Here is a 26,408-nt window from a genome sequence, read left to right on the forward strand (position 1 = left end):
GTATGTTAAAAAAGTTATTGTTATAAGCTTTGTACGTACAATAGTAATGTGTGGTTCCAGAAAATATCCATACCCACCCCATGGAAGGTCAATGGAAATTGCTAGGGGAGGGGGGAGGGGTCTCAACAGCCAAAACTTTTAAGGGAAAGTATGAAGCTAAACTGCAAATTCCTGGAAGGAGGAAGGGACGGAGGGTTCAATCGAGAAAACCTTCCATGGTGGAGGTATGGATATTTTTTGGAACCACACCATATACATGTACACATGGCATTAAACAGATTTTATTGGTTATTTATTATCATCCTGGTATACAATGATAAATTGTTCAGAACAAAATCTGTATCATTTTGACCAAAACAAATTAGTTTTGGTTTTACAGAAGTGATCATAAAAAAAATTAACAATGTTATCTTACTCACTGTGAAAATTTAATAAAAACTGTAACATGAACAGTGAACAGTAATAATGAAATAATTTGTGTACATTTGCCACTGTTTTCATGTTCAATTTTCTAGTGACTGTCTTTCAGGTTTGGGTTAGGCTCTGAGATCATGGGCATCTTGTCTCCCCAAGGTTAACTACCAAGTGTAAAAGTTTGCAGTTTCCCTTGTACCTGCTGGCGTAATACATGTACTCCAAATTTAAAACATTTTTAGGTAAACACAACTTTTCTTAAGTTTCAAGTCAACCTAACCAACACCCAGTCATGTTTGTATGGAAGGCCCTTGAAGGGGGTCCTCATTTAATTTTAAGTTGGTTGGGATAACACATGCCAGCTATTCCCACGTTCACAAGAACCAAGCTGTTCTTCTCCAATCAAAATCGATCGTAGAGCTATGAAAACGCCCTCGTCACATTCACACAAGATGAATGTGTGGTTCCATGAAATATCTATTCATCCAATTCAATTCTAGGAAAGGTGATTGCAAATTCTGATTGGTAGGGGAGGGGAGAGTAACAGGAATGTAAGAAGTTCACATAGAAATTCCATACAGCTAAGGGATTTAAACTAATACAGTTAACTTATCTTTCCTTACACAACTGAAAACACGAAATCTAACTATAAACAACCTACAATCCTCGACATGTCACATTGTTGCAGGAATAGAACTCAACATTGTATTGGGGGTGGGGAGGGGAAGGCTAGGGAATGTTCATTTTTCATCAAAATCGTGAAGTCTGGCAAAGCTTTTGTCGAAGATTGTAGTTTTACCATTTACAGTTCTTTTTGCTAAACATGGCTGACTTTCTTTTGGCGCCTCTGTCACTTTACAGCAGATCAGTATCAATGCTGTCTCTTCTTTAAAGTCTAAAAGGTCAAGTAATATTTCCCTATTTGTGAACTTGAGATTAGTCAGATTGAATGACAGTAGCCTGCGACACAGCCAGATGTGTAACAAAAAAAGGCGGTTTAGTTAGTCGGGTTTAGCTTGACACAGGCTAATTGAATGTCGGGCTCAAACAATCTTGTTCTTGCTACAATCATGAAAATAATTTGGTGAAAATAGTAAATGTATCAGTATTGAATTAACAGACTTTGCCAATTTCCTTCTCAAGCCATAGTTTTTCACATAACGCATTCCTTACTTTATTTGCCTCCACTGACACATCTCTGATTCTTGAACAATTTCTCATCTGCAACAGTTTTCTTATTTCCTCTCGATTTCTCTTTTGGCCATTTGCATCCAAACTCAAATCAAGCTTTTCATAATTGCATCTCCTCGTGCAATGCAGATATTGTGAAGAACCATGCATGCCAATGTTGTAATGCGGACATTATCTTGACTGCTTTCACTCTTTCGGAGTAGGACCCTCCACCTACCCTTGAGCTGCCCATAAGCACCCTCTGTAACCATGCGAGATCTGCTTAAGCAGTAATTAAAGTAGTGTTGCCTGGGGGTTAGAGATGCATTAGTGTACGGTTTCATTAACCATGTTCGTAGGGGAAATGCAGAGTCCCCCACTACAAGTGGTGAGACAGTAACATCTACAGTTTTTCCAATTACTGGAATGAGGCCTTCTTCGATACGGGTCCAAATGTCAGTGGATCTAAAAATAACTGCGTCATGAGAATTTCCTGGAAACCCGCAGCTGCCCCACACAAATCGGTAATGTGAATCTACCATTGCCATCAGTACAATCGAATAGAAATTTTTAAAGTTATGATACTCTTTGCATGACTGAAGGCCTCCTGGAGGGCATTTGATTGGAATATGGCAACCATCCAAAGCTGACCAACAGCATGGAAATTGCCAGAGTTCTTCCATGTCGAGAATTTTTTGTTTAAACTCTTCTTCAGTTTGGGGCATGTGATTTGACACATTCTCGTTCCATAAATGGTCCACCAAGACTTGACATACTTCCTGACAGTTTGAGGAAACTGTGGAGATGCCTAGTCCAGACAGTTCGGCGATGGTATAGAAATAATCTCCTCTGCCTAGTCTATACAGACAAATAGCAAGCCTCTGCGTTGGTGGTATCGGTTCTTCCGTCACAGTTTGCCGAATAAGGAAGGGTTCAATACGCTGCAGGATGAAATTAAATGTTCCTCGGGATACTCTGAAGGTTTTCTTGAACCTTGCGTCTGAATAGTTGTTGCAAACATTTTCCCACCAGCCAGAATTTCTTTTCAGCCGACAACACGAACGAACTGGACGAGGAACTGTGATGTCCCTTTGGGAAATAAGCAATAATAGAAGGCAAGCCAAATTCAAAACTCGTCTTCTCCTGGCAGCAAGGTTGTTTAATGCTAACTGCATCTTTAGTTGCCTTTTTCTACCCTCCTTAATTGCATTTGCAAGAAAAACAAGCTCTTCATTTTCACAAGTTGTGCTTCCCGCATTTTTTCCCGCCATTTTGGTAGGCATTAACCACTGACTACAATGGAGGTATGTTCAGTTTTGCAATTAGGATCAACTAAATTCGGATCGACGTTTGAATCAACTGCCGCTCTTAATTATTCAAGTGGACCCAAATTGCAATTAGGTTCGGTACATGTAAAGATCGATGTTTGAACTAGGCCTTACTTAATTAAAAGTGTCGAGGGTTTTCATCAGATTGCGTGTTTAAATTACTCAAGCCTTTTTCCCTCTCTGGTTTTGTAACTTTATTTTTGAAATATTTCACTAACTATCCGGCTAAAAAAAGATTCCCTTGGCCGTGAATGTGAAGAGAACATAATCTTAAAGGCTCGGCATTCTAGGCTGACCGCCGATTGTTTGTAAATGTATTGTTGTCATTTTGCTTGCGTGAAGTAGAAAGCAACCTTATTCAAACCTGAATCCTGCATTTATCTGGTGCAACATCAGGTTTGTTTATGAGTTACACCCGGTAATGTTGGAAATAATCTCCGTAAAATCTAGTGTTCTTAATATTTACGGCGGGTAAAAGAAATGTGAAATAATCTCCTCAAAGTCTAGTATTCTAAATATTTACAGCGGAAATTAAAAATACACGTATCGCCGTGAAAGAACTCGCAGAACAAATTGCAAATGTAGGAGGTCGGAAATAAAATAATTTGCATTGCTTTCGATCTTTTTATTGCAGTAAATTTTCCCTTAAAATTTAGCTCTTTTAACAGCAAAGTAATATGAAAAGATTTTATAATATCAAATAGTGGATTAATTAAATTTTTATTTAGCACAATCACTCACAAATCCTTTTCTTATCTACTTTGGCAGAAATCCAAATTTCGTGTGGAGTAATGACCACGATATCGTTATGTGTCGAGAGGTTCTTCAGATCGAGCCCTACCAATTTAAAATCAGAAGTCCAGAAAGGGGGCAGTCCTGGGAATCTTTGGCAGAAAAGTTAAACGAAAATTCATGTCCAAAGTTCCGGGTGACTGCAAGGTCCGTACGAGACCGCTACAACCTCCTTACCAAGAAAATGGCTGCAAAACTAAAGAGTGAAGAGAATGCTAGCGGCATTCAAGTTGAAACTTCAGAGCTTGATGATCTCTTAGAAGAAATCCTTGAGAAGGAAAAAGCTGCTAAAGAAAAGTTGGAGAGTGACAACCAGAATGACAAGGCAGCAGCCGAAGACATGCGAAAGAAGGCTCTAGAACGTATGGGGAAAACTGCGAAAAGAAAAAAGGAAAGTGATGACTCAGTACCAAAGAATCTGAAGAAGAAAAGTCGAAGGAGCACATCATATGCTGTGGAATATTTAAAAGAAAGGGCGGATAAAGAGATTGGTTTGAAAGAACAAGAACTGGAATTAAGGAAGAAAGAGCAGGATAACATTAAAGAAAGGGAGAGGGAAAAGAACCAGAATCAAGAAAACCTGATCTCTGCCATGGTCAAACAACAGCAGCAGCAACAGCAAATGATGATGATGATGATGATTAATCAACAGCAGCAACAGTCACAGGCATTTTTAGCTTTTATGCAAAAATATGTTCCAAAGTAACTTTTTCACAAGTTTGTTTGATGAACATTATTGTTGAGTTAAAGTTGTGCATCCCTCCCTTGATATTTTCAAATCTTTTGTTAATAACATTTGTTCTAAAGATGATATATTTATTTCATCACAAACATTTTCAAACTTATTGCGATTATAAACTTTACAATATTTATAAAGTGCTGAAGACTATTGTTATGAGCTCTCCTTTCGATTTAAGAGCAAATAAAGAGTAAACAAATGAAAATCTCATGAGAAATACTCTTCCAGTGTTAGTGGGTCAAGATCAAAAAAGGTGGCCGTTTCGTTGCCATAAAGACAGGTAAGGGCATTCTGGAGAAGAGCAGAAACGATATACATTTTGCCAATGCTACTTAGCCCAATTTTTAAATTTTTCTTGAAGTCCAAGAACTTAAAGTAGTTTATGTCCCCAAATAGCCATTCAACAGAAGATCTTACAGCACTCATTGCAGTATTGTAAGCTTTCATTTGATCCATTAAAACTCCAAATCGGAACGGACCCTGAAGATGGACTCTAAGTGGGTACGCGGGATCTCCATACAGGCACATTGGTTGGCCACCATGGTCAAAGGCGTACTGCTGTAGGTCTCGCAACAGTCCCGAATCTGCAAGCATTGATGCATCATGCTTTCTGCGTTCTGAAACAAGCGAAGGATACAAAAAAGTTACAAAAAGTAATTCATTACTATTTTAAAAGACAATTTTTTTTATTTGAAATCGCAATAACGAAAATGTAGCTACATAGTTCACCTATGGGACCATACATGTTTCCAATTACGCCATTTGGTAACACAAAAGACAGAAACTTGATAGCATGGACCCTCTTATGTCCATTGTATAGTATACGCTGATTGTCTCCTGGTCGAGCGATTGGCCTTACAGTGCCATCGATGAAGCCAAAGCAGTTGTGTAAAGGTGAGCCTCTTGCCGTAATGGCTGCTGCGTACGTCTCAAGGTGGTCGGGATCCAAGATCTCAGGATTCCAATGGGTCAATCGTCGGCCATGGACATCAAATATGTAGTCGATCAAATTATTTGTAACCATGCTGATGACAGGGACTGGCTTGGCAAATCTATGAATCATGTCCCCGTATCTGCAAGGGTAGCTTAACCGTCTCAAAAGCATACATAAGCCCTCCACACCGCCACAAGTCGACCTCTGGTCACATCGTAAGGTCTGAGGAATTTGCAGAACATCGGCAAGTCGGTACACATCTCTTTTCTTGAAACGAAATTCAGCGAGGCACTCTGACTCGACCATCTCATCTAAGTTGAATTCCGCGTAAGATTCGTAAGGAAAATCCGGATTTCTTGGCTCGAACATGTCATATAGAATCAAAAGTTCCATATCATCAATAAAATTAAATACATGACTGAGAAGACTTAGATTCTGAACGTCTCTAAATGATGTCATTTCTTGACAAATGCGAGGCTGCACGAATATATCGAACGTCGTCGTCCTTGAGCAACTTCGCTGCTTAAGTTTCATTTTCCCACCTAAAACAAAGTCCTCGGTCCAGTCTCTCCGCGCATACCTGCCGTCGTCGTCCCCTAGGTCGTCGTGGTTGATTAAGCTCCCTAATGTCATCGCAAAGATCATCTCCAATGGCGTCAAGCCCAAGTACTTACAGTGTTTCAAGTGGAAATTCTGACTCTAGACTGGGAGCATGTCATCTCTCCTCTGAGGTCTGTGTTTTACTTAGCTCTTCTGTCTGATGTCTGTGTTTAGAGCTGACCATCTAATCATCTATAAATGTTGCAGTGTGACAATGTTGATTTATGCAACATGACAGCAGTGTTAGCTTCCCTTTTGTAGTAATATTTGTTGCATCTAAAAAAATTTGTTATTAATTTTTGCATTTTGTAGATACTGATGTGCTGAATAATTTCAGTAAAGTATTTCCAACAGTCTGTAAAAAGAAAAAAGGAGCTGCTCAAAGTCATTCTACTTTTGTCAAGCTGTCTTCTGAGGTAAAATTACATTCCTAGTATGTTTCTTTAAGAAAACTAAGTGTATGAAGTTTAGCTGGTTGTACTTTAAAGAACAATAATTAGGAATGTCTCCTTGTGAATCATGTCCTTCTTTGCATTTTACTTCAAGGAAAGTCCAACATATTTGTCTGCAGCAAAAGAGCCAAACAGTCTAGTCCATGATGATAAAGACAGTGGAGATGATAATCCAAACAGCCCATACAGTCTTATGATTGGAGAACATTTATACTGTCAAGTTCCCAAAAGTGACAATGCATTAGGCCACTGTTTAATTCAACTTCTTGCCCTGTATTACATTTACCACTTTGAATACCCACAAAGATTCAGAAATATTTATTTTTATCTACAACAGTTTGTTTTAGGAGATCATAAGCTCCTTTGTGCACCACAGTTCATCAATAGCTACCACGAGTCAATTCAATCATACTTGAATTTTGCCAACTCACTTTGAGTAGAGTAGTATCAGAGAAGTCCCTGTTGATAAAGATAGACTATTGCATTCACCTATATTGAGAGAATGCACGAGTGTCACACCATAACTTTGAGTTTTTGACTCACTTTGAAAGTAACTTCATGTTCAAAGTTCCTTTTACAGCTTTATGTAACAATCGAAAGGGTGGTCGCAAATCAAATATACAGATTTATGGCCGAGAACCAGTTATTTCCAGCGATGCAGTCAGCATACCGCAAATACTACTCCACTGAAACTGCTTTAATAAAAGTCTCAAATGACATCCTAAGAGCTGTAGATCAAAAAGAAGAAGTAGTACTTGTTTTGCTAGACCTTTCCGCTGCGTTCGACACGATCGACCATAACATATTACTTGAAAGAATGGAGAAACGTTTCGGATTTAGAGGTATCGCACTAAAATGGTTCAAATCATACCTAGAACATCGTGTTCAGTCAGTGAGGATCAAACACTCCATCTCTAAGCCTCGACATATCTCCTACGGCGTACCCCAGGGATCAGTACTTGGTCCACTACTCTTTCTAATGTATACCTCGCCTACAGAAGACATTGTTGCTGAACATGGCCTAAACTGTATGATATATGCCGATGATTCGCAACTTTACATAAAGATAAACTCCTCTGACAGAATGCTAGGCATGGAAAGATTGAAATCATGTGTTAATGCAATCATGGAGTGGGCCAAGAAAAACAGATTGCAGTGCAACCCTTCAAAAACAGAAATCATTCATTTCCTCTCACGCTTCTCAAAAAATCCTCCTTTCTGTAATATCAATATTGGAGATGATATCATTAATTTATCTAATACTGTCCGAGACCTAGGCGTCATGCTTGATTCTGTGATGAACTTACGCTCGCATATAAATTCCATCTGTAAATCGTCGTCTCTAGCAATCAGAAATATTGGTCGCGTTCGTAAATACCTCTCGACGCAGCAAAATGAAAGATTGATACACGCCTTTATCTCATCGAGACTTGATTATTGTAATAGCCTATTGTACGGTCTACCGATTTGTGACATCGAAAAATTCCAACGGATCCAAAACACAGCTGCCCGCTTGTTAGTCGGTGCCAAATCAAGAGACAGTATAACACCTATACTTAGGAAACTTCATTGGCTCCCGGTCACAAAACGAATTCAATTCAAGATACTGTTGATAACATACAAAGCACTAAATGACATGGCTCCAACCTATCTTGTTGAACTTCTTAGTCGATATATTCCAGCACGAAACCTCCGTTCATCAAATATGAATCTACTTGAGGTCCCAACAATTCGAACTAAAACGTATGGGCAAAGAGCATTCTCCTACGCAGCACCGTATTTGTGGAACCAACTACCTGAATGCATAAAAAACGCCGAATCTGTTGACTCCTTTAAACGCTTATTGAAAACTTATCTTTTCAAAAATTAAGCCACCAGATTATTTGATATTGTACGTTGTCAAACATATGCATAACACGTAATAATTCATTAGTTTAGATAGAGTAGCGAATTGCATGTATAGGATTTTTATCGAAATTTTGTTAATTTGTAATTGTAAAGCGCATAGAGTTCAATTTTAATGCGCTATATAAGAACTTATTATTAAATTAAAATTAAATTATTAATGTTTATATCAACTTGATATTGTTTGAGATACTCACAAGTAATTTAAAATATATTATATACATACAAATACATAGATGTGTTATAGTAGAGCTAGTTTACAGCACAGATGCAATCAGAGGCCCAAATTTAGTGGTAGTGATTGGAATCATCCAAATTTTTTTATTGCCTTAGAGCTAACATAGTGTGTCGTGGTGACTCTGGAAGTTAAGTTTGAACTCTATTCTCCAGATTCAATCAGTGTTGCTGGACCAGGTGTAAACTAGCCCTAACTGATTCTCTAGTAGTTATTGTTGGTCTTGATATAGTTATAGGCTTAATCAAGAGCCTTTGATGTTCATAATGATACATGTACAGTTATATATAATGATTGCTGAGGGTGGTTCCAACCAGAAGTTGACATGACAGTCTTGGAATTTTTAAAATTTTAAAAACTGTTGCTGTGTAAGTCTTGTTATCATTCTAGACAAAAGTAAAATTGTTGTTTTTCATTCCATGGTGTGAAATTCTTATTTTGCTTGGATTTTTCCTCGTAGATTAATAGAATTTTGAAGCAATCACCTCTTTTTTATACCATCAAAAACATTTGGATTTTAACTTCCCACAGGGTTCGTACCCTTTTTCAGAAACAATTTTCCAGGACTTTTCCAGGACTTTTCCAGGCTTCAGATTATTTTTCCAGGACTCCAAAATTCACCTTAACTCTTTCACTCTCATAAGTATAAAAGATTCATTTCTACTTTCAATTTCAACACATTGTCAGACATACAAATGAGAACAAAGAAAACAGAGAATATCAACTTCTTTCATTGAACTCTTAATATCTCAGAAGTAACATCAGAAATCCGTGACTGATACTAAGTAGAATTAATATTCACATCTTGGGATTCAAAGTGGGGTTAATTATTTTTCAGCTCTTGGAGCTTTCCTTCCAACTGCTCTTCAATGTCCTTTAAGACTGCCCTTTTTTCCTTGGCAGATCTTCGCAAACTGTTTGATTTGGCAACCCAAGTAAGGTTTCTTGAATCTTCAGCCCTATCTGCAAATTCATCTGCAGTCTTTAAAAGAGCCTCTATATCAGTTTCAATTTGCCGTTTTTTCTTCTTCAGCACATCAATCCCATCCATTGCTGCCTTTCTTTTAAGCGTGTTTTCCTGGGACACTTTAATTCTCTTCTGCTCTTCTAGATAGGAAATATATTTCTGTCGCGCTCCAGCAGATGCCATAAGTAGTTGCTTTGAGATTTTTACATTGGCAAGGCCTCCAACTGATTCAATATGATCATGAATAATCCTCTGTGCAATGAACGATCTTTCCGACAGGTTCTCAACTGCCACTTCTTTGTTTACAGAAAATCCTCTTTCAACTGTGGCTTGACCATGAGACATTAGCAGCAATAATTCAACTACCCCCCATGCTTTTGCCAGTTGCTTATTACCAGCCATGTGTTCATATAACAGTGTGTCGACTCTTAAAGAGGATTCACTAGGGTCAAAATCTTCAAAGTCAGGATTACCTGCACATTCATGCAAAAACTGTCCAAACTGATATATCACCTCATCACACTCATCAGCCTTCAATCTGTGGGCTTCCACAAGAATTTCAAGAACTCTTTTCATTTTTTTGACACATCCTTCTTTCTCTGATGCCATTAGCCTTGGATCCAGACAAGACATACTTCTTACTAGTCGATAATTTATTGGTGTTTTGTCAAGCAGTTTAGAGGCTGTTTTTGCAAGAAAATCTTTACATTCCATTCTGAATTGAAGAACTTGCCTTTCACTCAATTTCCCAGATTTTTCTTTCAGCATGTGTTGTGCCACAAAGCCAACATCAACTTTCTGGTAGTCTAACTGCTGTTCTTTATCAGTGGGCTTCAACCTCAGGATCTTCAGAGGAGATGTTGCCTCGGTAACAAGTTCACCCTTGATAAACCTATTCAACAATGATTTCAACAAAGTGTACAAACTGATACTCATGAATGGCAGCATAGGTTTATCAGTCTGAAATGCTGTGAGAAAAGGATTGATCTGTTTTGCCACTGATGAGAAGAAGGCAATCTTTGCTGGCATCAAGGGATCACAGCAACTACTGCTAATGGTCTCGTAAGATTTGGACTTGGGATCAGTAACTTTCTTTGCCTTAACAGCATTAATGTATTTGACAATGTGAGGCCACACTTCCAGTGCTCGCTCGGCAACTGACACATTCTCTAACCACCGGTGCTGGCAGAATTTTAGGGGGAATACACTGCTACCAGTTATTCTAATGTAGTCTTCTCTTCGAGCCGGACTGTCTTTAAACAGCCAGTAAAGACTGGAGAGAGTTTTCTGCACCGTCCATCCAGCTGCATCACAACCATCCTTAAAAGCTCCATGCACAACATGTATACCACAACTGCCTGTGTTAAGGAGAGTGCAACTGAAATCACTCTTCAATTCTTGCTCTACCATTTCATAAAATTTCCAGTTAACCTTGGGCCCATCCATAGAGAGTTGAATCAGATTTCTACAGCTCAAGTCCTCTTTGCAAGAATGAAACTTTTGAAGCATATCCTCTGCACTAGAATGCCCAAGAAATTGTGAATCATAATAGCGAGTTTCAACTTTGTCATGATTCCAGATGCGAACATGGAAATCCATCTGCTTCTTTTGCAGTTCGTGATTCAAACTTTCATCAAACAAAAGCACATATCCCTTTGAAGATTTGACTTTTTCCTTTAGAAGACTCTTGAAACATGGTGCAATACCAAAGCAAGAAAGATAGGAGGCCTTTTTCTCCCCACAGGTAAATTTCTTTGCAATGTCACTGTCTGGAAACATTTGCTGCACTAAGAAGTTTATATCTGTACAGGAATTATACGAATAATGGCTGCTATTCACCTTTAGCGCCCACCAAATTTCAGCAGTTAAAGTATCATTCCTCGTCACGAACCCGGACATACCTGCTGTTGTACTAGCGGCACTACTTGATACAGTCAAAGTAGAGTTGTTACTTTCAGTGGCTGTTCGAGGGGCAGCGAAAGAGCTGTTCGAGAAAAGGTTTCTTATGTCACCTGTTGTATTTCTTTGTTGCTTTTCGATAAGATGAATATGCTTCTTTCCCTTTTCGTGGCTTTTCAATGCCGATTCTCCCATATTTGATACATCAAACGCTTTCATACAAACTCTACATTTTGCTTTAAACTTGTCCGCGTCACGTTCCAGCCACAATTTATAGGAAGAGTTTTCCAACCATCGGTCACTAAACAAGCATTTCCCAGGCATATTTCGGAACAAAACATTTAAAACTCAAGACGCCCATTCACTGAGTACCCGTTTACAAAATCATGCATGCATCAAGGTTACTACTGCGCATGAGCTTATGATGATACATGAGCCCTCGATCCAGAGTTACACTCGTGTCAGTTTCGGGAAACATGAAAAAATATAGATGCGGTCATGCGGTCAAAACCAGAAAGGAATACGTTATAAAAATACTAAAAAAACTTTGCTCATTTGTTTTAGAGAAAACTTTATTACTTTGTTCAGTTTAACAGATTTCCAGGACTTTCCAGGACCAGCATTACTTTTCCAGGACTTTCCAGTCCTGGAAAATGCGATAATAAAATTCCAGGACTTTCCAGGATTTCCAGGACCCGTACGAACCCTGTTCCCAAAATGTTAGCAAGTAGTGAACAAAACATTGCTTTTTAAACAAGAGGGCTTCCTTTGATTGAAGTGCATAGTCTTTAGAAGGGGTATCCCCTTCAACTAGGAGATATATCAATTAACAAAGGCTTATTGTCACATCATTGTATGGGTGTGACACTTAATCTAGGCTAGGCTATTTCCTGCATTTAGGTTTACAGCCTACTTAACCAAGAAATTCTTCTCTTAAATTTGAGTAAATGACACTTGATCAAATATCTTTAGATCTCTTAAATTTGGTGAACAATACTTGACCAAGTTAATTAACAGCCTTAATTAAGCATGAACCCTTTGTCAAGGCCAGAAACCCTAGTAATATCGTTTTACTCTTCTTGACAAAGGGTTTTCACCCTCAACTTAAGAGAGAATGACTCTTAGCCCATGGACAGCCATTTAAGAGTTTTACTCTTAAAAATAAGAGTTTTTAACTGAAAATAGGAAACTACTTTTTGCAGTGAATGTTATTGTGTATTTAGAAAGGGATTTTTGTATGACAATTTGATTTTTAATCAACACAAATTTAGCATTCTTAAGTTACATTATTTTGCCTGGGGTGTTGTTAAGATAATTGTAACAATTTGTGCAAAATAAGCCTAAACAAATTTTTTACTTTTTTTAAGAGGAAACTAGAAGGTAACTTACCCAGTTGGCCAGGAACTCAACCAGGGCTGGTGAGTTTTACTACTTTACCCACAAATTTATATTCAATATTCTTTATGAGATAGAAAAAAAAGGATTTGATTGAACATGAAATGAATGATCATTAGACGCCAACCTTTTCACAAGCCATATGTAGCATTTTCCTCTTTTTAAAGTTTGAATAAAACTTGGCTGTCACACCTATGGAATCTTTAAAACCTTTGCACTGAGCTAACGGTGAGTATTTTTTTTTGTCTTCTACATGTAGATGTACATCAACTCCGAATTGATGACTCAGATAGTGTGATTGTAGACCATGAATCCAGTTGTAATGTTTTAAATGTGGCTTTATGAATAACACCTGCCAATTCCATTGGACATAAATTTACAATTTTCATAAGGGGTTCCAAAAGAGATATCAGAGACTAAAATTTTGGAAGGAGCTGAAAAAACACATTTACAGACACAATCTAACAAAGAAAAGAAACTTCAAAGGTAGGGAATTTCGTAATAACGATCACTTAAAAAAATAAAATTAAAAGGCAAATGACTACTTTCTGCCATGGTAATAAAGATTGATAGCTTAAAGAGAGGATATTGTACTGAGTGACCTTGCTCACCTCAAGTGGTTTAGTGGTTATAGTATCCTTCCATAGTGCAAATTATAACGAGCTCCAATATCATCAGCAGTCAGATTTTTTCTTTGTCCCATGCTCTTGACAATAAATATACCTACTTTCTAAAGAGATGATACATGTATGTTCACTGAACTTCATTTTAAACACAAGACTGTTTGTCAACTTATCACAGAATTGCTACAGAGTCCTTTTAGAGACAATGGAGACACCAACATTATAACTTTTTTTCCCAAGATAAGTGTGATAGTCAAATTAAGAAATCTGTTTATTACCAAGACCTGTTTTTTATCTTTTTTTTATTCCCCAACCTGAGTTTCCAGCAAAGCAAAATTTGGCTAAATATGGGCCATAGCAACCCTTGCTCAAGTAACTGTGAGGCTGTAATCACAATACAATGATGTTCCCTTACATTTTCATCACTGCACTGTTTGTGCAACTCCATGAATACAGAGACAGGAAAATGGTGTTTGAGCAAATGCAAGTGAAATTAACTCTTGATCAAGTATCCATTAAACTACAATAAAAAATACTTGCTGTTCAGAATAGAATAGAATGCCAGTTTTGACAAAGTAAGCACATGTGGATGACACTGGTCCCAATGCAAGGGCATCATTGTCACCCGCAAGCATAAGCCATTTTATGGAGATGGAATGCAAGGTATGATGATGCTATCATGACTTTTGTTTTATTTCTTTTCTTTTTGGGGAGGGGAGGCAGTGTTTATATTACTACATATCTATTTCTTCCCCATTGTTTGTTGTCCATATCTGTGGTCATCGACAATGTCCTAAAATCTCAAATACAGAAGACCTCTCTTTACATGGTGTAAGAGATAAATAATTCAAGTTTAGGCTGTGATTGTTTTAAATACAAAAAGACGATGAAGTTGCCTCAAAGAGCTGATTGGAGGATTATTATCAACAAAGAAATGTTCACAACCGATCTTTTCAGCACATTGCATGCACCTGATCAAGTATTTATAAAAGAAAAAAAAGCATATGTGAAAGTATATTAACACTAGACTCAAATACACAGGTTAGATACATAGTGAAAAGTCAGGACATGTAAAAATACCTCTACAACTACCTGCCAAATGATACACTGTAAATAGTTAAATTGACTTAATGTAATTAGACTAGTTTATTTGCAGAACTCTTTTGAGAGTGCAAAATATGTAGTAAACTAGAGCATGGATTTAGGAACATGAACCAATAGACTAAATATTTGACTATGTATTTTCATTTTGTTTACAACATGTGCAGCACTCATCAGATAAAGTTTTCTTTGCTAAATCCAAATTGATTTGGCATTGTTTTGAGATTCACTTGCACATAATTAATACTTTCATATGTATGTTTATCCTGCTTTATAATTCAATACCTACCGCACCTCTCTTACAACACTCAACCAGTTGTGTTTCCTTCTGGACACTTGATCACCAATTATTATTAATTTTTATTTTAGGGGCTCCTTGCAACACTCAGAGCAGAACCAGAGAGGTTTAGAGGTGCAAGAATATACTGGAGGTGGCTAGAAACAATGTAGAACTTTCCATGCTGCCACTCCTAAATCATTCTTTTGAAGAGGTGACTAAATACAATTGTTAAAAAGAATTATTTACATCATGTAAAGACTAATATACAGATTTAGCCAAGCCGAAAGGCGGAGCTCTTGCTGGTTATTTTCTAGCTCCTCATTATAATAAAAACTGTAATAAAACTTTTCAGCACTGACCGTAGAAGAGTTTCTTCTAAGGGATTAAGAGACCAATCTAAGGGGTGGGAAGGAAAGGGAAGAATTGGCGAGGTCTAGAACCTGGGGACAATGTTCTCACAAATCATGCTAGTCAGCGGCATCTTCAAGCAGCTGAGGACCTTCGTTGTTGTTCCTGATGTTTTGAGCAAATTTTTGAAGATAGAGAATCTTTTCTTCTTCAGGGGAAGTGTGCGATGCCAGCATCAGTTGAAATTATATTCTTTTGAGCGGGAATGATAATTTTGGTTTGGGAAAATGAACCAAAATTGAGAGAAACGACGGTAAACTACATCGAGTTTGGACATCAGTCGATTGAAGAGTACAGACGTGATAACAATGTATTAGTAAATCAAGAGGCCAGAATCGTATGGGCTTCTTTTATATCTTCTCTTGAAGTTGCCAGGTATGACTGCTTGCCCCACCATTTTTTTCCTTACGTTTCAACCTCCTCTGTTTCGTGTAAAAATTAAAAAGAAAAGTAACTTTCAACTCGTGTTTGAACCTATAATTTCTAAAAGCTTTTCCTCTTTTAGCCATTATTGTTTCATGTAGACAGAAAAGCTCCTCGGGACAAGGCTCTTTGTTAACCGCAATACTTGGGGTAGACAGGAAAGCTCCTTGGGATGAGGCTCTTTGTTAGCCTCGACATTAGAGGTAGACAGGAAACCTCCTAAGGACGAAGCTTTTTGTTAGCCAGGACACTTGGGGTAGACAAAAAAGCTCCTTGGGACAAAGCTCTTCGTGAGCATCAACACTTGAGGTAGACAGTCATGCCTCCCTGTTCACAAGCATTGACACTAACAATAGCACTTGTTCTATTGTTTAAGCAATTCCATGGATAGTAGCAGACAGTTTTAGTCTCAATTAAATATTTATAGTTAATAAAGTGTTTTCAAATTGTAAATTTAATCAATGAAGGATGGTGTGATGCCTAAAGGAACAGCGTGTATTTTAATTATTTTACTTGCAGGCGTCCTTCTTAAGGAATTTTCCAGCCAACAATGAAACCTTTCTGCAACTGTAGTAGGTATGAAAACCTTGATTTTTGTTAATCTATCGAAGAAATAACATTCTTAGTCCACCAATGAAAATGTATGTAGAAAGATTACCACCCCATGGCAATACATAGTTCATGATATCACAGTGGCCCACAAAATATTATTTTGTTTGAATACTAGCACACTCAGGGTTTCAGCTAAACATAAAAATTGTGAACAAGAAACACATAGAACCAAGCAACTCAACATTTTCTGTATGATCATAGATGAAAGCCAAGCTGTGGGAGACACAGGGAAAGAAGAAGGGACTAAGGAAGGAGATCAAGAAGAAAAGCAGGAAAAAGGAAAGGAAGAGGAAAAAGGAGTAGGTAATGAAGAAGAAACAATGGAAAATGGAGATAAAGGAGGGAAGAAGGAGTACCAGCTGGAGTAGTAGAAAAAGAACGTGAAGAGAAAATCAAAGGAGATAGAGATTGAAGGAAAAGAAGAGGGTACAAAGAAAAGGAGGGCCAGGAGGAAAACAGCCAAAAGAAAGAGGGCAAAAAAAGGACCCTTCAACATAAGAGAAATTTGGTAAGAGTATGAGTACACAGAGTGTAAATGTGTAATACAGATAAATGCTGCAGCATTTAACACAAATTTAAATTCTTCATGTAATGTGTGCAACAGTAAAAAGTTTTCAATCAAAAGTCTGTCAAGGAAAAACAAGAATAGCGAAAATGGATTATGTAGAAAGGCTAGAAACAGTCAGTTTTTGTTCCTGAAATCAAACATGCTGACAAGAGAGTTACAACTATTATTAGTGGAACGATGTTATGATTTCTAAATACATTGATTTTTTTTTGAAGGATTGAGATGGTACCTGGAAGTGAGAATGACCAAAAAGGCAGACTTGATATTACTTAAATTATTATTCACTATCTCAACTTGTATTAATTTCATTAACAGGTCATTAAATGTTCAACTCAGCTAAAAAGTGAACTAGCTTTTTTATTATGTCTAACTGTACAGCCCATGATGTCTTGCTTGTGTTCTTTTGTCATGACTGCAATTTAAGAATATGGTTTTTACAGTCTATAAAGAGGGCTAGGTTAGGCCGTTTAAAAACCAAGATTAGATCAACAAGCATTGATTATTTTGTTAAAAGTGAACTGTTGCAGTTGTTTAATAGCTTTTACAGTTAATTAGATTGGTGGATCTATCAACACATTAATAACTGAATTGAACATTTTAAGACCTTTTAATGACGGAAACCTCTTTGCTCCCAACTATCAAACCAATTCCTGAAAATTACTCACTTTTAACAAAATCTGTCTTCATCTAGCTAACATTTAATCAGTCTGGATTCAAAAATACTCTTCTCTCACTGGTATCAATAATATCACAGTGTGATTGTGTTATGCAATATCTGAATAGAATGAGTGAAACAAATACAGCTTGAACTGTATGTTAATTTTATATTTCAAAATTTAGCTTCTTTTAACAATTATAGTAGCCCACCACACTTTCTTAAATAGTCCAGTTGGGAGTTATTTAGAATCGCGGCTGACTCTAATTATCGCAGTCGCGCGATAACATGGAATTGAGGCTTATCCTGAATCGGCTAATGTTGCCAAGTTCGTAATGGCAGAAGACCGCGAAAATTCAAGCGAACACTTCACATTGGGAGATATTAATCGACAGGAACTTCAAAAGAAAACTTTATATGAGCTGAAGGAAATTCTGAAACAGTCTGGTCAAAAAGTTAGCGGGAAAAAGAGCGATCTGGTAGAAAGAATTTGTGGCGTCTTGGCGTCGAGCACATGTGACACTCCATCGACTTCAAAGACAGCAGAAGCGCAGTTTTTAGAACTATCTGCTCCACACAAGAGCAAAGACAATGACTTAAGCTATGATACTCTAATTAGAGATGTCAAAGGGAACAATCTGTGGCAGAAGGACTTGAGAAATTTGCCAGCGTTTGACTTTGTCCGTCTATACGACTACTTGGTCATACAAACAAACAAGTATGATCACATCGCTCTGAAGACTAGTGGCTATAAGAAATTGAAAGCTTTCCAGTTTTTTGCCGAAGGTCATATCAAAGATTTGGAGCTTGCAGAAGTTGGAGGACTTGTCTACATCAAAGGAGAAGTTTTGGCTTCTATGAAGCAAACAAAATACTCAGTCGCAATAGTATTTTCAAACAAAGGCGAAGTACTGAGGGCTGCTTGTAAGTGCCCTGCAGGGTAAGATTATATGATATATTTTCAGTTGCTTATTTTATGAATTGTTTATACCTACTGTACATGTTTACGAGTAGAAATACTAGTGCAAAACTATGCAAACCTCTTTCCATACAGTGATGTATGAATGTGTGAATCCGATTGTAGACGGTAAAATATTGAATCAATGTAATTCAATGAATATAAAGGTCTTTTAGCATGTTTATATTATTTTATCGAACCTGTAATTTCATGTCTTGTCTCAAATACCACTTCATTATTTTTATTATAAATGTATTTTTTGACAGGTTAGGTTCTGGTGGCCATGGCCAATGCAACCATGTTGGTGGTATTCTCTTTGCCATCGAAGACTTCAACAGACAGGGACTACAAAATCGCAGTGAACCAGTTACATGTACTTCAAGGCTGTGTGCATGGAATGTGCCAAGAAATAGTAAAGTGGCTGCAAAACCTGTTGATGACATCAACATTGTGAAGTACAGATATGGAAAGGACAACAGAACTTCTGTTAAATCAAGTGTGTATGATCCAAGAGCCCCATGTGATAGAGTGCTCAATAAAGCAAAATTAAACTCTATGCTTGTGAAACTTAGCCAGCACTTACCAAGTAGCTCTCTTTTTCTATTTCATGATATCAAGCCAAGCCTGGACAGTCAAAATGTTATTGTTGACAGTACATGTGAATGTGTACCACTTAATTGTATAGAAATGGTAGAACTTACCTCAGAACATGATGACATGGACTTGCCATTCAATGACGATTATGACATTGCAACAAAGAAATTCAAGTCAATGATTGATATATATGAAGAGAGAATAACTGACAATGATGTTGAAAGAATAGAAAGGTTGTCACGGGGCCAGGACAATACTTTTTGGAGGGAACTAAAACAGGAGAAACTAACTGCGTCAAATTTCAAAGCTGCTGCTAAGAGAAAAGTTGAACCTGATAAACTTTTAAAGCAAATCATGTACAAAATTGAAGAAACCACTAATGTTTCAGCATTACAGTATGGTCACATGCATGAAGATAATGCTATCAATGATTATATTAAATACAAACACTCCCAAGGAAACACAGGCTTGACAGTTTGGAAAGTTGGGACTTACATATCAAAGATTAGACCAGGATTGGGGCTAGCTTGGACAGAATGGTTTATGATCCTTTGGCACACTGTAAGAAAGGTGGCCTCGAAATCAAATGTCCATACTCTAAACAAGGTATGACAATTGAAGAGGCTTGTCAAGACAAGAATTTTTGTATGACTTTGAAGCCTGGGATGCCTACATTGAAGATAGGACACCAGTATTACTATCAAGTCCAAGGGCAGATGTATGTTTCATGTTTGCAATGGGTAGATTTTGTTGTATGGTTTGGAGCAGACAACCTCTACATACAAAGGATAGTATTTGACAAACAGTGGTGGCACAAGGAAGCTCTACCAAAGCTGGATTACTTCTATCGTCGGGCATTTTTACCCGAAGTTCTGACAAGAAGGGTTAAAAGAGGGGTCCGTCTTTATAACCATGGAGGGTGGCAGCCTTACACGACAAGAAGTTCTTAGTCTTCTTCATTTTATATTAACTAAGAATGAATAGGTACTGTGGGTTCCTAGATACTTTCCCTGCACCAGGACAGACATTTTGTATGCAACAAAAAGGAATAGACATAGATCATAAGTTATGTCAAAGCCATATACCAAGAATCCACAAGTGGCATAGGTTTGTTATTAGTTTGTACTTTGTAGTTTTTGCTTAATGGCAAGTTCAAGTGCCTCTACCATAAAAACTGAGAGTAAAAGTAAAATATTAATAGCTTAGCATGCTTTTTGTTTGAGTTTACTTCTTGAATCAATTCTACTGTTGTGTTAGAATATTAAGTTATTGGAGTGTATCAGACATGCTTGTGATATAACCTTTCAAACTATTATTGGACAGATGGATTTTCATAATCAGGGGGACATTCCATTTTACAGTTCCATTGACAGCAACTTCAGCCTCAGTATTATGTAATATATTCTTTATCACAGTTCATGGTATGTAAAAATGTACACAACTACAATATTGCATTAACCAAGAGAATTTAAAAAAACTATTTCTTTTATGCTGGAGTTAGTTAACACAACTTCAAATTGGAATATTATTAACTGCAAAGTAGTAGTAACAGTATCATTGTAAATGATATTGCCTCACATGTTTATTATTTCAGTATTCAGTTGTCATTGATGACATCATTTAATTCAATTAATCATTTGCATAAGCATATATTGTATATTTTTGACAGTAGATGTAAATCAACTTCACATTTGAGGCTCAAGAAGAGGAGTTAAAAAGTTAGTAAGATAAGCACATACAAAAAATATTTGATCGGCTACGTGTGCTAAACTCAAAGGTAAAGTACCATCTAGAATATGATAGTTCTTTATGCGACCAATAGCACGCTCAACATGTATCCTCACTGATGCAATGCAGGCTGTTTCCTGGACTTCATCAGCTGTCAGCTGGTCTCTGATGCCCTTAAAAGGTGGGATATTCAGGTGACAGCCTGGTGGCAAAATACCACCAATATCAAATCCTCTGTCAGCCATTACATTGTCCCCAGGTTCTAATAAGTGCATCACTCCTGATTGTTGTGTGATTTCCTTGTCAGAAACACGGCCACCCCATAGCTTTGACACAAATGTCACTTGACCATTTGGTGATATTCCTACTAATACTTTGAAAGTGTTATGATGCTTGTAGTTGGACCATGTCTGTGACTGTGCAAGCATTGAAGATGGAACTTCAACATAAAGCTCAGTGCAATCAAGAATGATACGAGTAGTTGGATACAATCTAAACTGATCAGGCATGTTCTTCCTTACAAGATACTGTGAAGGAAAGGGAAATACCAACTGCAATTCTAGCTTTAGAAAGTTCACCCAGGTACAAAATATTCTGGAAAATTGTCCAGGAGATATTCCAAACCTACTTGCAATATCCTTAACAAAGAGACCAACTTTCAATCTTACCAAAACCATAAAAAATTCAGTAAGTGGTGAAAGTTTTCGCTTTGGCCCAGGCTTTCTTCTTCCCTCTTCTTGATACACATATGAATCTGGTGCATTGCATTTATTCCAGTATTGCAGCTTTGCAAGTTTTTCTTTGAAATATTCATAAAATCCTATTAAAGTCTCATAGCTTGGAAAGCCAGTGTAAAATGTAATTGCATCATTGTCATCTTTAAAATTATCCAGTTTAAATTCACGATCTTTGTACTCCTCTAGTTCTTGTTGTAGGTTGCCAACTTTCTTTTGTAGATTATCAACCATCTCAGTCTGTACTTGTAACCTTTCTTCCATAGTCAATATGTACTCAGTGCTGTTGTTAGGTGACTTATTCAGTTCAAATGCATACTTATGGTCATGAGAAATAGGTGCACAGTTGGACAGCAGAGGCCATGAGATATCAGTTTGGGTTGACACATCACACTAAAAAAAATATGAAATCAAAATTAAACTGGTTTCAACCTATTTACACAAACTAGCTTTTTCATGTGATAACGTAGGTTGTTTGCCATGTACATTAAAGAACATTGCAGCACAAAGATGCAAGCTTTATGGTTATTTTAGGACAACTTTCTAAGGTTTATGCATAATTAACTATGGTTAATTAATTATGGTTTATGTTACCATAAGTGAAGGCAAGCATTCTGAATGAATTGCTTCAACATGAAACACTTCCTGGTCCTCCGGTTCATTCGAATTCTGAAAGGTTTCGTAGCCCATATTTACAGTCGTATTACATGTTGATGTGGTGGTTGTTGGTTCGGTTGTTGTCACTTTTGAAGTTGTGGTGTCTGTCGAATTGACTGACATTGGGATTCGTAGTTTTGGTGACGCTCTTTTCTGTTTACAGATACCAGACGTCCACCGAAATATCGATGGTTCAGCTCCTGAAATGAATATATTTTATCAGTTCATTGTGTTTATAATTTGAGAATGGACTCGTTTACGTAAAGCAGCTACAACTTAGCTGAATCAACTTATATAAACTCTTACCATCACGTAATCTACTTCTACTTCCTCCTGGACGTTTGAAGATGTCACTAGCAGGAAAATGCTGTTCGCAAATAACAGTATTTGAAGTAACTACGAACCCATCTCGACCGTTGTGATAAGGTTGCACCATCGCTGTATTAATGAACGCTTTTTCGGGAAGTGAAAAAATCGCAAGCCAGACGATTTTCCAGTGCGTAAATATTCTGTATTCGTACATTCAGAGGCCGCACACTCCTTTCCTTGTCTCGCTTGCTTCTTTCTAGTAGTTTTGTGCTCCATTTTCGATTATATTAGCGATTGTGTGGTGAACAGACGAGATGCGACTCAGGATAAGCCTCACTTTTATAAATTATAAAACAGTTGTCACTCTTAATAATAGGCGGATTGGCAGCATTTCATCAGAGTATCCAGGTACATACCAACTCGCTTAGCCTCCCACCCCCTAATCACGATTTGAACTCCACAAAAATGGCCAAGCATGAAGTCATAAAACTACCCTTTACCTCTCCCCCCCCCCTCCATGATCGATTTGACATTATCCCTTGCCTTTTTATTTTGATCAAATAAAGTGGCCACGGGAACTTGAAGGGAATGTATTACATATTTTAGCAACCATTTCCAATATGAGTGGAAACTTTTTGTTTATTGCAGCGGTGAAATGAAAGATGGGATAATTCTCACTACACCACCTTTACGTTACTTGTATTTAAAAAATTCAACTTCTTTTGCACCGATCAAACACGATCAGCGTCACACCTATTTATTTCTTGGTCGTACTGTTGTGAGATGATAGACCTCACAAAATAACTGCTCTTTTTTTAAATAACAAATATCTGTTTATACTGATATTGCCTTAAGCAATAAAGGTGGGAAGAGGTTTCTTTACTAATTCGGAGATGTGTCCATTCCATTTGAGATCATTACTGGTATTCAGTCCCACAATTTTAGAAACTACTTCGAGGGGCTTGCCTTTTAATTCTACAGGGTTGTTTGTAGGCTGCTTCTTTGCAAAATAGACCCTGATCTCTTCACATTTACTTTCGTTGAGTTGGAAGTCATTGAGTAGAGACTGTCTGGAAAGACTGTCTACAGCGGCTTGAATGTTACTTGTTTGGTTGTACTCTTGCCCTCTAAAACAGTGTTGTCATCAACAAATTTCCACATAGATACTCCTTGAACACTTAGATCATTGTCCATTATAATGAGCACTCCAGCAGGAACAGAAGACCATTCTGAGTGGCAGTCATTCACAAGTTTGACACATTACTTCTAGTTCATCAGAAAGTCTATGAAATAAACATTTCCCTCTAATAAGAGATGATATGGGTCCATTTATTCTCTACACCGTGTGATGACTTCAGAGCCAACCAACTCTAAAAAATAACAGCACCATTCGAAATTCCCATTGACAACTTTACTCTGTCTTACCTTATTGTTCTAATCCCAACTAAAAAGCACTTTCACAATTTTATAAAAGTATTGATCAGTTGACATGATAAGACGAAATCAATTCTTGCAGAAGCAATTGAAAAAATGATTTGACATAGAATTTACCTTGCATAATTTGTTGTGGTTTTTACAAATACTCGATCTAATTCCAAACCTGATTTTGACTGGGAAAATGAGACTGTTCATAATGTCCATTTAGTTGGGTATTAGCTATTCCCAAGTTTGTGTTTTTTTTCAAACTTAATTTCCCATCCTTGGGAATTCACCAGTTACAAGTTTGGCTTCTTATAACTTAATTTTGCATCATGGGAATTCAAAATGCACAACTTTGGGTTTTTTATAACTTTATTTTCTATTCTTGGGAATTCACAATTCCCGATTTTGTTAACTTTTCCATTGATGGGTATTATGATTCCCATGTTTTGCTATTTTTCATTCAATATCTAACAGTGTTCCAAGTCTGGTAATGTGCCTCTCATATTTGACATTTCCTTCATCTATCACTCTAGTTGTAGCAAAATACCAGTTCTTAAAAAGGCATCTTGAATGTGGAAGTGATAGCAGAGATGATTCAGAAGCCACTGCTGCTAAAAGTGTAGATATATTGCTGCTAGCACTACTGCCTGTTGGTCCATTTAAGCATCTTCGACTAAAATATTCATTAGTGGTTCATACAAGTACTGAGAACAAGCCAATATGATCAGTGATCAGCTAAGATGTCTTCAGTTGCTAACTGTCCTGAGTTTCAACATAATAATCCTACAAAAATGTGCAAAAACTCACTGGACGTTAGAAGTTGTTCGAAAAAGCAAAACAGTAGTCACACTTGTTTAATTTTTACACCTAGGAAGTTAAAGAAGTTTTTAATGTTTGAATTTCAGATTGTTTTGATGTCAAATAGATTCAATGAATGAGTTGCCAATAATCGGATCCCTCTGCTATGCGCAAAGGGTTCTGGGATTGCCACGGGGCAAACAATGCAAATTGCTACAAAGAAATGTATGGCAAAGAGTTGTTTTAACGTCCAAAAAAAACAATTTTTTAAGAGAATTCAGCGCTTTTTTGCGGCCATTTTAACAGGAAAGGATGAAAGCAATGTTGACATGTGGGAAGTGTATGGTGGCCCATTGTTATCATAGCAAAACCAGCTGGAGATGCTTCCTTAATTTAAAAAGAAAGGAGAATAAAGTATACGGATGTGATAAAAAAATTAAAAAGAAAGAACTAAAATTAAAAAATAATAATAAAATAATTGGCCAAAAATATTAAAAATAAAAATTGATGACCTATTTAAACAAAAAAATAATAAATAAAAAAAAGCAAAAAATATAATAAAAAAATAAAAGTAAAAGCAATCCAAAAAAAAAGTTGAATTTAAAATAAAACATTAAAAAAAACAGGAGCTACTGAAGAAATTCAATAAAAAAAAGTAAAGGAAGATTAAAAATTAAAAAATACATAAAAGTTAAAATTAAAGTGAAAAATAATTTAAAAAATAAATAAGATAAAAACCTTTAGTACAAATGCAAAATAATTTTAAGTTTACTATGATAACGCTGGGCCAAAAGGAACATCACGACATTTGTGTCCAAAATGAAATGTTCGAAAGCAACCCATTGTTATCATAGCCTGCGACAGGTAAGGTCAGTGGACTCCTTTCAGAAGGGCGGCTCGCATTTCCTGTAACTCGTGCACGTGTGGGTTGTGGCTTGCCCTTTTCTCGTTCAAACTACAGTAAAAAGTCCTTTTATCCAGATGAATAGACGACAACGAACATAGAACCATTTGCAAGATGAAATGAAGGCGAAGAGGAAGCGACCGGACCCTCGCAGAAAAGGCAAAAGCAAGAAATCTGGTTCCGCTCCGCACGAGTTAATTGTGCAACGTTTAGCATCTGACCCAGACAACAAACAAACGTTTAGGCCAATCCAATCAAGAGAGTTTGTGGCGTTTCCTTACAAGGATCTTACGTTAGCAAACTTGAAGAAGGCTCTCGCTGACCATTACAGTTTGCCAGCAAGCCTATGTGATGTTCTTGTCACAAACAAGGGACCCTCTTGTACCAGCATGGAACAGATCCCTCATAGAAAGGACAAGGTGAGTTCGTGTACGAAGCATTTAACCTTAGGTAAATAAACAATAGCGCAAAAATATTCTCGGGTAAAACTAGAGGAAAACTGTATTAAAGGACCAATATTCACACCTGACAAGGCCTCTCAACTTGAGACTTTTGAAAACTATTTAACATGTAAGAAACTCTGTTGGCTTTCAAAATAGTTCCATTCCGTTTAAGATGTTCAGCTTTATTCAGTTAAACAATTTACTTGGAATAAAAACTAAAAGTGCATGCATATAAAGGTCAGCACAGACAAGGGGACTAGTCACAGGGACTTGCTTTGGGAACCAGTCCCCTAGTCTGTACCCATATTTTGCATCAAAATCCTAGCCGCAGGGACAACATTTTTGGTCCCTGCGACTAGTC

The 26,408-nt window shown here is 37.1% G+C and overlaps 4 protein-coding genes and 1 pseudogene across 4 annotated transcripts; 1 reads left to right on the forward strand and 4 right to left on the reverse strand.

The window, feature by feature from the left end:
• Positions 1 to 1,527: 1,527 nt before the first annotated feature.
• LOC131798762 (uncharacterized) lies at positions 1,528 to 2,855 on the reverse strand (annotated as a pseudogene).
• An 865-nt stretch (positions 2,856 to 3,720) lies between these two features.
• LOC131773348 (mRNA export factor GLE1-like) lies at positions 3,721 to 4,410 on the forward strand. Its single transcript, XM_059089335.2, has one exon. The coding sequence runs from the start codon at positions 3,721 to 3,723 to the stop codon at positions 4,408 to 4,410; it is 690 nt and encodes a 229-aa protein (XP_058945318.2).
• A 240-nt stretch (positions 4,411 to 4,650) lies between these two features.
• Positions 4,651 to 5,836, reverse strand: LOC136279354 (uncharacterized). Its single transcript, XM_066162997.1, has 2 exons — positions 5,173 to 5,836; positions 4,651 to 5,060 (listed from the first exon to the last, which is right to left on the reverse strand). The coding sequence occupies exons 1-2, from the start codon at positions 5,834 to 5,836 to the stop codon at positions 4,651 to 4,653; spliced, it is 1,074 nt and encodes a 357-aa protein (XP_066019094.1).
• A 3,280-nt stretch (positions 5,837 to 9,116) lies between these two features.
• On the reverse strand, positions 9,117 to 11,945 carry LOC136279350 (uncharacterized). The gene has a single exon (XM_066162995.1). It carries the CDS (start codon positions 11,757 to 11,759, stop codon positions 9,393 to 9,395), a length of 2,367 nt encoding a protein of 788 aa, XP_066019092.1. The 5' UTR covers positions 11,760 to 11,945; the 3' UTR covers positions 9,117 to 9,392.
• Positions 11,946 to 20,737: 8,792 nt separating this feature from the next.
• LOC136279578 (uncharacterized) lies at positions 20,738 to 21,505 on the reverse strand. Its single transcript, XM_066163521.1, has one exon. The coding sequence runs from the start codon at positions 21,455 to 21,457 to the stop codon at positions 20,738 to 20,740; it is 720 nt and encodes a 239-aa protein (XP_066019618.1). The 5' UTR covers positions 21,458 to 21,505.
• Positions 21,506 to 26,408: the final 4,903 nt, after the last annotated feature.

The sequence above is a fragment of the Pocillopora verrucosa genome, chromosome 3, assembly GCF_036669915.1.
Source record: "Pocillopora verrucosa isolate sample1 chromosome 3, ASM3666991v2, whole genome shotgun sequence".
Taxonomy (NCBI): domain Eukaryota; kingdom Metazoa; phylum Cnidaria; class Anthozoa; order Scleractinia; family Pocilloporidae; genus Pocillopora; species Pocillopora verrucosa.